This window comes from Grammomys surdaster, unplaced genomic scaffold, assembly GCF_004785775.1.
Source record: "Grammomys surdaster isolate TR1022 unplaced genomic scaffold, NIH_TR_1.0 279, whole genome shotgun sequence".
NCBI lineage: Eukaryota > Metazoa > Chordata > Mammalia > Rodentia > Muridae > Grammomys > Grammomys surdaster.
Genome location: NW_021604720.1, coordinates 66,334 through 81,527, shown reverse-complemented (window position 1 = coordinate 81,527; position 15,194 = coordinate 66,334). Strand labels below are relative to the sequence as shown.

General features: G+C 39.0%; 1 protein-coding gene across 1 annotated transcript in view; it reads right to left on the bottom strand.

Moving 5' to 3' along the window:
- Nucleotides 1-15,194, bottom strand: part of Nrxn3 (neurexin 3) — a 1,478,337-nt gene that overhangs the window by 1,418,214 nt on the left and 44,929 nt on the right. The window contains exon 3 of the mRNA XM_028777283.1: nt 9,419-9,448. Within this exon, the coding sequence (XP_028633116.1) occupies nt 9,419-9,448 (30 nt within the window). The remainder of the gene's footprint in view (nt 1-9,418; nt 9,449-15,194) is intronic.

Below are 15,194 nucleotides of genomic sequence, written 5' to 3'. Positions count from 1 at the left end.
AACCAGTGAGGGCCTGAAGTTGATTACTAGACAAGTGCACTCAGTTCTGGAGAGGAAATAAACGTGTACATTCAACACAAACAGAGTATCATGACATAAACTTACAGAGTGACAGACATGACATAGCTCCTAATCTGGACAGTGTTGGCATGAATTTATGTACATATATGAGAAGATATTTATATATGAATAAATATATATAAGAATATATATGAGCGTATAAATATATCTTCTGAAACTTTAAGCTGCATGCTTAGAAGCATGCATTTGATATACTTCATATCGTATTTTATATTTCATATGCTGTGCCCCAATGAAGATAAATAATACACAGGTTAAACATATCCTGCATATAAACACAGAAAACATATTCACTTTTCTGAGTCTGAAAATTTAAACTGTAGAGGAGTTGAATAACTAAATGATTACCTAAAATTTTCCTTTAGAAATAAAAAAAGCTTAATATTAAAAGCTATAGTAAGTAAAGAGAAAGAGATTGTTTAAGCCAGTTTAATGTAGAAGATGTAGCTGAAAGGTGCTTTTAAACTTCCACAGAATCTTGCCATCAATTGTCATAGGGTCTGGAATAGGTTTGCTCCCCTCATCCGTAGCATACTCAGTACCAGCTGGTCCTTGACACTCCATGAATTTTGTTGAGGCCTTAGGCCATTGACTCGCTGTGAATATTTGTTGGGAGCTAAATAAACCTTGATTTCCAAATGGTGAAGGAGAGATTCTATTAAATTCAGAAATAGATCACATTGAAATGAATTATTTTTCATTATATCTACAAATGAAAGCTATGTATAGAAATATATTATACCACAAAAACCTACCAGTGAGTTTGTGGACAAACTTCACCCACACCCAGATACACAGACACTCCTGCCTTGCATACCTGAGAAAGGGCTCATGACCAATATAAGCTTGAGCACATAAATAGTAATGTCATGTTTGTACTCTTGTCAATATTTTTCTAACATGCAACTCTTGAGTTATGTTTATACATGAGATATATCATAGAGATGATACACTATGATTCAACTATCCTTTACCTTCAAGCACTATCAAAGTCAATTTCTTATGAGTATACATAAACACCTACTATTGAAAACCATATATCCCTTCAGATCAATCAACGTGACCTGTTAAGCAAACTCCCATACAAATAGGAAATTCATAAAGTAATTACTTTTATCTATTGTCAATGGAAATTTAACTGAGACACTCCACTGGCATACTATATGCTTTATTAATATATCTACTGTTCACATTCACAGTTTTTAAATGTTCCAAAATAAAATTATCATGTAAAAAGATGTCTTCGATGTCCATTAAAAACTTCTGAACAAGGAAAGAAGTATCCCACCCTTCATATTTTAAAGTCCCATTTTAAAGTCATCACTGCTGAAACACAAAACTATTAAAATCAAGCAATTTACCTTTTATATTTCAAAGACATTAGATTTTCCCCAAAGATTTTCAAAACATTTAAAGAAGGAGGTGGCAACATGGAAAGTAGGCTTTAAAAAAATAAAGCGATTTTATTCATTGTTAAGAGGAAAAAAAAAATCAGTGGATGAGAAACAAATAAGACAAGAGATGGAAATGTAATGTTGCCTCTATTTTATTATAATTAGATATTTATAGAGCACAGATGAGTTTATTTTCATAATTAGGAGCTGGCATTGCATGTACTAATTTGCATAAATAGTTGGCTATCAAGACAGTAACTTATTTGCAGGGCACTTGAATCCTATCAGGGACAAGAGGGAGCTCAACTCCTCAACTCAGCTCCCTTAATATTATTACCAGCAAAATACAGTCTACATGAAATAACATTCAAGTTCATGTAGCTTGATTATCTCCTTCCAGCCTGTGTTTATTAGTTCAGCATTAGAAGGCCAATGATCAAATCTACACACATAAATAAATCATAGCCCCTAATATCTAATAGCCAAAATAGCCAAGAATATACATTTGGCTCAAGTAGTCCAGTAAGAGTTTTGTAGAGACAAAGAGAAAGGAATTTGTTATGCATAAAAATCCATATGATACATATCTTATTAGTCATTGGCAGTTATCAAAGATAATAACTACCTTTTTTCCTGATCATCTCCATACCCTCCTATACATGCCTGCACCACTTAACAAATTTTCCAGCACACAGGAATAGAACTCTCTGATAGTAGCAGAAGAAAAAAAGAAAGACTTCTAAAAATGACTGATACGGATAAAAAGAAAGTTAAGCATGCTTCTGGTGGATCTCTCCTGTCAACTGCTCACATCCAACAGGATATCTTAGAGAAATGATTGACTCCATATCTTTCTTTTCAAGCCATAGGAAAACACTTGTTTGTCACTTGACTTATTCAGCAAGTGCTATGTATACACTTTGTATATTCGCATTCATCTACACTGTAAATTGTACACTGTTGATTCTACAGGGACAGAATGAAGTTTGAAGTTGACATGCTTTATAAAACACACTTCCCGTTTATCTTAAAGCCCTGGTAATATACAATCCACATTCTTAAATACTAGCAAGTGTACTCCAATTTACCTCAATCTCCTCGACCACCACCTTGGGTTTCCTTCCCATTCCTAGTTCTAGTCTTTACAATAGCTGTGAGATCTCTGTTGGTATCTGAGTCTGCAACTCCTGCTCCAAATTCAATTTCAAAGGAAAGTATTTGATCACTTACCTCAGTATAGTCAGTATCCAAATGGGCAAGAAAAAGAAGAATGAACCCAAACATGTTCTCAGTTCATAAGTAGAAGCCATGGAGATCATGCCTAAAACCTAGAAAATGCTGATTTCTGAAGAATTCTTCTGGTCAGCTACTTCTAGGTAAAACCTCTCTTGCCTTTGGCCACATGCTGTCCAAAGGCCTCCAGAATGCAGGGGCTGACATTATGTCTGAACCCCTGCTTAGTTCTGTAGGTTTAACTTCACAGGGCTCACTGTTTTATCACTGGGCTTTTAAAGAATGACAAGATCTGAGGTATCTCTATTCTTTTCTCTAACAAATGCTTAAAAATAATTCAAGACCTTCTCACTTTTACCCTGGTATAATCTGCAATCATTTCCTCTAATATTGTATACACAGTACCAAGAGAAGACCCAGCAGTGGAGAGCACTGGAACCAGAATGTGTGGTCTCATCCCATGACCCTTGATACTCCTTTGAATTGTGAGTTACACTAATAAGGATAGCAATAAAGGGTGCAAGTGTTTGAAGGAGAACGACCCCATTAACAACATCTCAACTGAAAAATCAAACCCTACCTATTTCTATCCCCGTATCTAAAGCCAATTGTTTGATTTAGTTAAACACTACTCAATTCTACAGGCACCCATCATGTATAGCTCTGAACCAAATTCTGAGCTCATGTAGTATATGGTTGACAGTGACAGCCAACAATATGACAGCCAAGACATAGCCACCTATATGTTTTGGGGGATAAATGATTGAAATGTGAGTACACCTCTTGAGCATCATGCAAGACAGTTGGGTATGGGCACTTTATAACAGAAGCATGAAGTCTGGCAGACCTAAGAGACTGAGCCTTGAGATACTAAGAGGGAAATGGGTATACAAAGTCATTTGGAAAAAAAGGAGAGCTCAAAGAAAAGCCCACATGAAGGGAAAGGCAATATGGGTTAACATAAAGGGCACTGGAGGCTTTAAGAGGCTGCAGGATTGACAGAGGTCTCAGTCGGACAAGGTTACATGGAAAGCCTAAGACATAATATCTCGACAATGACTCAGTGAGTGTCCACCCAAAGCTCCTTGCGCTGATGAGCTACACGAAAGGATTTCGTCTTAATTGCTTGATTTTCACTTTGGGGAAAATGGTTGGCAGCAAGGTAAGGGCTAGAGACTTTGAATTCCTTCCCCATATCAAACATTATACTAAACACATCTGGACATTAGCCAATGAAAACATTTGCTGTCCACATACTCACAGTCTATAGAGAAGAATGGCCCAATCCTTGATAAGTTTAATACAAGTTGTTAGAAAGATGGAGGGAAAGCTTGATACTGCATGCAATGCTCAAGGATAACATCAAGTCAAACAGACTTCTAAGTGTGAGTCTGGTGGACAGAGGATCAGAGAGAAGGAGCTGTTAAGGGAAAGGGGAGCTGGCAAAATAATAAGTCTTGCAAGGTAAGCTGGTAGGTAGTCTGTTTGCCTGAAGCAGTAATTTTGTATGGAAGCTCAAGGGAAAAGCAGGACCACACTGGAGACTGGTCTGAAAGTAGAGTGGCTAATCCTGTATCCCACATGGTAGACAACAGAGCAAGCTTACATAGTTCTGGATCAGTGGGCTGACTGGAAGCAAAAAGCAACAGGGAGACAAGCTAGGAGAGGATAATGACCTAATAAGTTCTGGATGCAGACAGATGCAAAAATCATTCTAGGCCCAGTAACAGACTGCTCTCTCTCTCTCTCTCTCTCTCTCTCTCTCTCTCTCTCTCTCTCTCCTGACTGCCTTGGAGGGGGAGCATTCATGAAGGAGGAAGTTAGAAAGTAGTCTGTGGGTCAAGCCTGGGTGGTGAGGAAGATGCAGTATTGGAAACTGGTTTGTAGACAAATGACATTAAGGTTGACTCTGGACATATTGAGGTGACAGTACTAGGTAACATTTATATGGATATATGTTTCAGCAAATGTAAGGTGGCAGGCTGGAACTTAAGACCAATCAACGACTGAAAGGCAGCTAGATGGAAAGTACATGAGATCATACTTGTATCTCAGACAGACCACATAGAGGAGTAGTCAGAGATTCTGAGTTGGATTTGATTCTCATTTAGAAGTCACATAACATCTCTCTGAGCCTTGTTATCAGAACTATTAAACATAGATAATGTCACCACAGACCTCATAGAACAGTAGATATTAAGTATGAAAAGATCCACAAAGCACAGAGCACAATGGCCAGCACACAGCAATATAGATGGTAGTGATGGTGACAGCAATGACCCGCAAAAAGACCCCAGGTGCAAAACACCCACAGATATCCAAATATCATTTTAGGGGGTTGTTAAGAGGGAAAGATGAAGAAATAGGAGAGGAAAGGAGAGGAAAGGAGGGGAGGGGAGGGGAGGGGAGGGGAGAGGAGAGAAGAGGAGACCACACATTTTCAATAGGCTTCGACATGAGCAGACGGGTGATTTCACCTATAAAAAAGGTCTCTGGCCATTGGCCTATTCCTTTCCCCCATGTATTCTTTACCAAAGGTGTCAATCCAGCAATGGGGTAAGAATTCAGGGTAGGACATTTCTGAAAATGAATTTACTTGGGCTTAGCATTAAAGGAGCCGTCAACCAGCCTTAGCATAAAGGGAGCTGGCAATCACCCAAGCTCAAACTGGAAAAGGCCAAAACACTCCCAAGACAGCTGTACAGAAAACACAAAACTGAAATGAGAGATGACCAGTTTGCTGACAAGTCCTCAACTGAGCATTTTGAACACCTCGTCAGGCCTGTCTTTTGGCCATATCCTCACATCAGAACTCATTCGCTCTACTTAAGCTATTCAGCACCTTTTAAAGGAAACATCAATGCACCTGCCCACCAAGACAAGGGAGAATTATTCAGGAGGGGAGGACTGAATGGAGATAAATATTTATAATTTATCACTTAACTCCTCCTTCATTCCTGCACAACCAATATAATTTTTGCAGGTGAGCCAGGTTCTCTGGGCTTAGAAATGGATGAATGAATCTAGCCACCAAAAATGTAAAGGTGCAGCGAAGTATAAGAAGCCCACCCACTTAGCTCATCACCTCTCCTCCTGACCACCTGGCAGAAGGCTGACTTTGTCCTCTAGCATCCCACATCACCTTTCTGCTTTTCCTCCTGCCAGTGTAATATAGTTCTGTTTCTAGGGTTTTCCCTGTTTTCCCTAGTTTCACCTTTATTAGCTGTAGCCTACTACCCCTAGTGTTTTTTTTTTTCTTTTATCATGACAGGGTTTGTCTGTATACCCGTGGCTGGTACTCTGGAACTCACTCTGTAGACCAGGCTGGCCTCGAACTCAGAAATCTGCGTACCTCTGCCTCTCAAGTGCTGGGATGAAAGGCATGTGCCATCACTGCCCGGCTGCCCCTAGTCTTAATATTCCATCTCCCACAAATACAAAAATTGCAACACTGAAAAAAAGAAGAGTGATGGACATCCCAAAAATCTACAGTTAGTAAAATTAAGCAATTCTTCAATCCTCTCCCTTTCTCTTTCATCATCGCCCTGGTACAGCTGATACCCCAAATTCAGTTATATATAAAATCCAGCAATTATGGGACATCTTATCCTACCTCCCCTGTGCCTGAAACATACATCACAAGAAAGGATCTTAGAACAGTCTACAGTGGAGTAAAACACATTTCCACATAGCAAGTCTACTTCCAGAGACTCTATTTCTGTTAGCCACCATATGATATCATGCATAAGACTGGAATTAGGGGGACACAGAAAGATCCATAACATTGAATATAGGGTTCATTGAAGGGCATCAATGTCAATGGCCTTTTAATTTTTTATTTTTACATGCTATTAAAAGCAGTAACTTCTGGCAGGTCCTATATATTCATCGAATCAACAGTTTTCACCCCCATGCATGAATAATTTAAAAATACACATTGATAGGTTGGTAAAATGGTAAAAAAAAAAAGTCATCTACCTTTACTTCTACCTACAGAAAGGAAGCAGAAGGTCCAGTTAAGGAGAGGAAGCATGGTGTCCACCATGGAGGCGGCAAGAGAGAGCAAGAGAAAGAGAGTGGACATCAGCACACTGCAGACACACTGAGAAATCATATACATGGCAAATCACAGGACAGACAGCACAGGAAGTTACCCCATAGCATTCTCCGGGAGACAGCACAAAGCAAATGCATGATAGGAGGCTTAAGGATCAAATGCTGGAGCCAGCCAGGCTGTTTCCATTGGCTTCATGTTCAAGTATCCCATTCATGTCTTCTGTTTTCTCCTTCGAAACATGGCAAAGTATACATGCAAAAAGCACTGCACAGCCCCATGGATGTGAAATTGCAACACACATAACCAATATTATGAAACATGGTTAGGCAAAGTCTTTGAGAATCTTGGTTCTCTTATATTTTCCCAACATTCACCGGAGATGTGAGGACCTAGAATGTGACATACAATATAAGACATGTACACACAACACACATAAATACCACATGTGTTTGTGGATATGAGATATTGATTCCAGAGATTTAGTGGGAGCTGGATAAAAGCCCTATCTCCTATGTGCAGGAGGAGGGCATGGGGCACTGCTAGAGAGAAGAGCAATGGTTTTAAAAGTAGTCATTGTAAAGGGAAGAATGGATAAGGGGGTAGAAAAAATGAGAGAAAGAGGAATGGAGAAGCCAAAAGGTTTTCTTAAGTCGAATTAAGCCTCTAATAGCAACTTAAAAATCTTAGCAGCACCATCACCCGGAAGAATGCTGCATCTTTTTCTGAAAACCCCTCAAAGGAGGAATTTATAGCATCTGGGTTTGCATGATTCTTTTTCTTTTTTTCTTTTCTAGAAGAAATATTAGGTGAGAGCACAGTTGTTCTTGAATGCCTCACAAGTGTACATGTGGGGATAGAGTAAGGTGTATACTACAGAGTCTCCAAGTGCTGTTCATATCAACAGTAGAATCTAGCCTTTCTATGATGCACTTGTGTGTCTGAAATAAGCTAAGGTCACATCAGCCCAGCCTCCTGCTCTGTGATACTAGCAATATACTATGTTTAGTGCGTAGAGGCACTTGAAATGCTGGGAGACCTCAAGAAGAGAACCCAGGAGAAGAAGGCTGGAGAACACAGGAGGCAGTTCTGTCATCAAGACTGATGCGCTGCTTTTATGGTGTCACTTGTCATCAAGTTTGGACCATTAAATTCTGGCAATTCATAGAACTCTGCTCTTCTTACTTCAAAGGAAAAGGCTCCGATTTCTCAAACTGTCCAAATACTAGGTCCATAGCAAGTCTGTTCTCTATTCATATTCACTTGGTGAGAGTACTTGCTTCTCTCTGCCAGTGATGGGAACAGACAGCCTTCATTCTAGATCCTTACATAACCTTGGAGAACCCATCTGACCTTCCCCTTCAGATAGATATACAGTGATTTCTACTTTCTACAAAACCAACACTGTCTTGGAATTTACGGAGTCCACACCTTGGCTCATGCTGTGGAAAACACTTATATCAGAAAAGCATACTTAATCATTCAGGATGCCCTCAACTGGCCACCTGCAACTGCTAAACAAAGTCTTTCAGTCCTGGATGGTTACTTGATCTGGTGGTATCTCCCTTATGGCCAAATCATCTGATAGTTGGATTTGAGGGACTAGGGGACAGAAAGTGGCCATACATTCTCCAAAGATCAAGAAAAAAAGAATCACACATGGAACCACACCTTTCTTTTCTTTGATCCTCTCAAAGGAGAATTGAGTCTGATATGTGTTTTGAAAAGAAACAGATAAGAAAAATTAAAGAGCCATCTTTTGGTGACAGGGCAAGGCAGGTAGACCAATCTTGCAATCACCTCAAGGCTTGGAAGAAACACAATAGTAGCAATTGAACAGTGAAGCAAAAGACAATTTTAAGTGGGCTCAGTTCTCAGATCCTGATTTGGGTTGATAATGTGGAAAATTTTTACTTAGGAGAAAAAGCTTCATTCACAGCCCACCCCAAGCTTAACCAAGCTGAATTTCCTGCATACTTCATTCCCTGCATATTTGAATATTTTAGGTTGCAGATGCTGAATTTACAGATCTTTATATGCAGTTTTCTTCAGGGTGTATAATGAGTTAGAATCCTGCCATGAGAACATTAGCATGATCTTGTGGTGATTCTTTTTTTTTCTTTAATATAAAAATTAATACATCAAAACCCCCAAACAGCTTCTTTTGACCAGAAAAGGCAGAGAATTGTTAAGATGGCAGTGGAATGGAAGAGTGGACACACAGGAAACCTTTATCCAGAGTAAAGTTCAAGGAGAAACCTAGATCCTTGCTCCCAAGCTGGGCCTCAGCTTGGGGCCAGGGGAAGAGCAGGAGGAAGTTAACCGCCTGGTTGCTCTGAAATTAGCTCCATTCACCCCCATTATCATGCCTTGTTTCATGCTTTCCTCTTAGAGGCAGCCCAGCAGGGCCAGCACCCCACCTGGCCCAGATGACAAATGATGAGGAGGAATGGAGAAGCTAAGAGTAGGAGGTGGGATACCATGATGCATCAGGAAAGGTGTTCCTCCATAGCAAAGTGAACCCTGCTGCCAGCTTGGCCCACATCAGGAGGCACAGGCAGCAAATGGCCTTCTATGGAGGAGGTTCTGAATGAGCAGCCAGAGGCGCAGAGGCAAGCAGTTCGGCCATCTCAGGACCACAGCATAAGGCACCTACCTTGTTCACTCATCATAAGATGGGAGAGGCCTGGGGAAGAGAGGAGAGAGGAGAGAGGAGAGAGGAGAGAGGAGAGAGGAGAGAGGAGAGAGGAGAGAGGAGAGAGGAGAGAGGAGAGTGGAGAGGGGAGAGAGGAGAGGGGAGAGGAGAGAGAGGAGAGGAGAGAGGAGAGAGAGAGGAGAGAAAGAAAAAAGAGAAAAGATGGTTAAAATCACAAAAGCAAAGCAACCTTCTCTAAATTCTTGCACAGAAAAATGTATAGAGAGGACACATGCACACACTAAGTAGCATGCACACCCTGTACACCAGCCCCCACACTCTGGGAGCAGACTGGCTTTCCCATCTAAAAAGCAGGTTTCTGTTTGCTGAATAATACTGAGGACTTTATTTTTATTGTTATTCTAGGCAATCCGTAGGATTTGTGATAGATCTATTAAGATTAAGTCTCTGGGAAAGAGACTCAAAGTATCAGCTGGTTTCTTTCTTTCAAAATACTTGCATCAGTAATACATGTTCACTGGAGAAACTGGGGGAAAGCCCAAGGGATAAACAAAGAAAACAATCAGTTATAATCTCACCATCTAGAGAGTACCATCCATTTCTTTCCCTACCCATTGTATTGTTCTCTATAGAAATTGCATGATATTGAACACATCAACAGACTTCCTACTTGCAAGGATTGCTCAAACTACCTTAAGACCATTTCTGTCTTGTTCAGATTAACCAGTAATGACCATACTCCATCCAGAGGTACTCGTCTGTTGTCATAGAAGGTCCATGTTCGATGAGGGAAGCTGATCCCTGAAGTGAATGGGTTAAAGAAGTCATACAATGTCCGAGTAAACAGTTAACAGGACTGCTGAGGAATCCTTACTGGAGGCAAATTCAGCTCTGTGAGACTCCTCAGGACAAGAGAACCAGCAGCTCTAATAAACCTAACAGAAAAAGGTTTTTAACCAGTAGAGAACTGTATGGATTGTTTGCTCTAAAGCTGTTTCAATACCACTGAAAATATTTCACAAAACCCAGATCACCCCCGAGATCCTCTACTTGAAGCAAAACTCAGGGATATAGAGGATTAATAAAGGACAAAAACCCCTCTAAAGTATGGAAATCTCTAAATGTTTTTGGAGATTACTAGAGATTTGGAAAAGTAATCAGGGGCTAAATGTAGGTCAAGAAACTGACTTTTAAAAGATCAGTGATATATTAAATACATAGATACACGTGCCATAAATGTCATGGAGTCTATTTTTGAAACAAATTTCATTAAACTATAATCATATTTTAAAAGCTCAGGTTCTGGCATTCAGGGTGGTAGGAGCAGGATTAACAGTCGTGGAGGAATGGAACCATGCCAAAGCAGGTGAGCCTCACAATTTGCTTTGTTAAAAAAAAAAAAGAAAAGAAAAATGTTCTCTTTTTCTTTGGTTTCTTTTTTCTTCCAATCTTCTGCAGGACAGAGGAATAGAAAGAAGAGAGCAAAAAGAAGCTTAGATTTGTGTAAGAGAAGATACACAGAAACAACCTTTCCTCCATAGCTAATGCTTCTGGGCCAAGTCTTAGGCACCAGCATCATAGTCAAAAGCACAAAAGGGAAAGGATGTGGGGCAGGTGCTAGCATCTGTGAAAATAGAAGTGACGAGGAGGGGACATACATGTATTCAGAGAGCTCTATCACTTTAGGAAATAAGAGTAAAGATCTGGAAAGATACCTCAGAATAAAACAGGGTGCATAAAAGGCTTTTTGGTTGTTTTGGGGTGGGGGAAACAACTATTTTACTCCTGAGACTGAAAATGTTTATAGCTTCAACAAGAGTAGGAAGATGTGAGACTCCATCTGATCCAAAAAGTGTATGTAACATATTAACCCAGTAAAGGGTAAATGAGCCACTTTGTAATAAACAGTACAAAGGCCCTAGAGAAACCCACCAATAGGGTTCCAGCTAATGTACTTCACCAAAATAAAAAGATAAAGAGTAAAGATACAGGGCTGCATCCCAACTAAGCTAAATTAGAATCCTAGGGTTGGGTAGGGGCTGGGCAAGATCTGAAACTTAAATCAGTGGCTTACAGGATTCCTATGCTCATAGAACTTGGAGAGCTACCCCTTTACAGTAGCATATAAATCAAATGTTAGTAAATTAAATTGTATGATAAATGAAGTAAGAGGAATTAGATGTTTAATGGAACCCTGCTGTGGATCCTTTTGTCTTTTGTGAAGGGAAGAATCCTTTTAAAATGCAAATAACCTACCACCTCTGTGTGAGTGTGTGTGTCTGTGTGTGTGTGTCTGTGTGTATGTATGTGTGTTTTTGTTAATTCAAATATATACTTATCAGTTTTTATTAGGCTACATATCTATATCATTATAGCATTATCAGTCAAGGAAAAGTGTTCATCTTCTTTCTTGTCTAAAAATCTTAAGTAGACATATCAAGCCAGGAATGCAGGCATGGGATCATAATGTCAAACTCTGGTACTGAAGAGAATGGAGCAAAAGGGACAGTCACACAAAGAAACAGTATGCACGAAGGGACAAGGCCATTATATGGTTTGCTTCTTACATTTTGTGAGAATTTTATTTTATTTTTAAGAGTTGCATATTAATGTTGTTTTCTTATACAAACCTATCCTCCAAGCTTACAGAATGGAGCAACCATTAATTCTGGAGTAGTCTTTATTGGTCTAGATTTCTGTTTCTTTTCTACATCTAAACACCATTTTCCGTTCAAAATGTCAGCAATAATTCAAGAAAAAGAGATCATGAGTTAGGGTGGGGAGCATGGAAAGGATTAGAAAGAAGGGAAGAAACGATGTAATTGTATTTTAATTTTTGAAAATAGCAAATAAAAATTTTAGTTCCTTTAACAGCTAATGAAAGTACTAGCAACCCACACCAATCTAATCAATTATTACTATATGCAAAGACTGGGGAATGGAAATACAAGTACAGAAAATTCCTTGGCCTCCAGGAATTTAGCACCTAGCAGGAAAGGAGTGTGTGTGTTTATATTCACACAGATGGCCTGGTACAGGAACATGACAGTGTAGAAGAGGAGATTTAATAAGTCCTTCCAGAGCCAGATTAGACTCTCATCTCTGCCTGCTACTTTATACCTTGTAACTTTAAGAAAATAATTGAATATTTCTCGACTTTGATTTTTTCCTATCTAGAAAATATAGATAATTATGATCATTTCATATATTGCTTTGAGATTTAAAAATATAGTAATATAAGTCTTTGTTAGTGATTCTCAACCTTTGTAGTGTTGAGACCCTTTAATACAGCTCTTTGTGTTGTGGTGATTTCAACCATAAAATTATTTTGTTGTTATTTCATACCTGTAATTTTGCTTCTGTTATGAATCATAATGTAAATATCTAATAGGCAACCCCAAAAGGGGTCAATACCCACCGGTTGAGAAATACTGGTCTATATGCTACACATGGTAAGAGCTATGTAATAATTGCTGTTAGCCTTTTATGCTATAAAAATATATGGACACAGACAAAGAAACATTTATGTATTTAGTATCTGATACTTAGTATATGTTTGACCATTGAATAAAAAATGAAAATACGGAGTATCTAATAGCTAAGTATCAAATTATGAATCTAGGCAATAAGACAAGTAGGGACTGATAAGAGGATGTTGCATATTCAAAGAAAGTTTCTACAAGACAGGAAGAGTTGAAATATGCCTTAGACATGGCTTAAGGACCAGGGGTATGGCTCATTTTTACCTTAGCCTTGCGAATATGAAGACTTGAGTTTGAGCCTTAAAAACCCACATAAAAATGCCAGACATTTTGGCTCATACTTGTAATCCTAGCAAAGAGGAGGGTCCCTGAAGCTCACTGGTCATCTAATCTATTCTGCCTAATCTGTCAACTTTGGGCCAATGACAGAAACTATCTCAAAGAAAGAAGACAACCAAGGTTATTCTTTGACCCCCCACCCCTGACACACATAGGCACACAGATATGCATGCACACATGTGCATTTAAAAAAGAAAAATGGTTTAAAATTTAGAGAGAGAGTTAGCATTCTGGGTAGTACCAAGACCACCCTGTCCTGTTTTCCAGAAACAAGGGTACTTCTGGGCACATGACAGGCATGTAATAGTGCACTGTATTGATAAAGGAATGGACACATATTTTATATTTTTAAAGTAGATAATCCTAATAATCTAAACATGGAAGCCATAAGTTTCAAGACTTGACAGGAAAATAGACTTGATCTTATGGCTGATGGGAGACACTGAGGGTACATGGACAGGCAAATGACCTGAAAAAGACAATGTTGAGGAAAACAACTTTTGCAATGGCATAGGTAAAATGAAGTAAGGGAATGAGACAAAGCCAGAAACATGATGAAGTTGAAGAGAAAGAGAAATTTTCAAACAAATATGTCCATCAAGCATTTAAAACTATAATGCAATGGTCTTGAGAGGGGATCCAGTTGAATATAAGGACTTAGCGATCTCTTCATGGCATAGGACGTAAATAAGTGAGGGAAGTCTGAATGAAATAGGCTATAGCTCTGCCTTAACCAGGTAAGGGTGGGGGGATGCTGAGATAGCTGTCTATGGATTCAATACTATTCTAGTTATATTTTTAAAAATAGAACTATATGGTTTCTATAGAAAATAATGCTCAATTATTTAAAATGAGAGGCATATAATTATAATTAGCAAGAAATAAAATGGGTATTATTAGATATAGGTTTTATGTGTGGTTCATGGAGAATAGGTTAAAATGAAAATGGGCTTTCGGGTCAATCTCAGAAGAGGAGAGTGAAAATGCATGCTAACATCAGTGACTCCCATGACCACACATCCAGCTTCAGAACTAGCTTGATGACTTGGGTTAAAATATGGCATTTATTCTGAATGTGACATTCCAAGACTGTCATAGAGACATAAGCTGAGTCAAGGGCTCATGGAAATAAAGGGGACTATAACATTTTAAAACAACCTTAGATTTTTGGATTTAAGCAGAAACTAAGTTATGACTCAAAACTCAGTTCAATGAAAACTAACATAAGGTAAGTATGGAGCAGGAGATATGAATAAATGGCTATATGACTGGCATGGAATTAAGAATTACCACTGCAGAATTTTTAGGGAACTGCAGTACCTTTTAGGAAATATTTACAACAATAATAGAAGGAAAGAATTAAAGTGTCTTCTATCTGGACCCTAACAAAGTGCTACTCTAGCTGAATCTAGGAACATGCTGGATCCCAACACGGACATAGAATGATTCCCCCCTCTTTTCCTTTAAGTGCTATTGTGTCTGTTTATCTGTGATACACAGGCTCCAGAGTATATGCTAGAACAAAAGGAAGAAAAGATTACCAATCAAGACATGCAATGCTGAAATTGTCTTGAAACAGACTGCAAATCATATGTAAAGTATATGCAAAATATACATATGGTTGCCTAAACTATGTATACCCTTTGGGAAAACCCCCATGGAGATAGCTGATTTTGCCACTCAGGGAAAATGGAAATGGCTATGAATGCTAAGTCATTTATCAGCAGCTGTGGCCATGATGAAGCCTATCATGAAAATGACTAATACAGAGACTAAAAACCATTTTTTGAAACAGGCAAGAGAAGGATACTACTATGTTCAGGAACCAGGCCAGAAGTTGAAGATCTCCATTATTTAAGCTAATCTTCTCTCTTCTCTCCCTCTTCTCTCCCTCTTCTCTCCCTCCTCTCTCTCTCTCTCTCTCTCTCTCTCTCTCTCTCTCTCTCTCTCTCTCT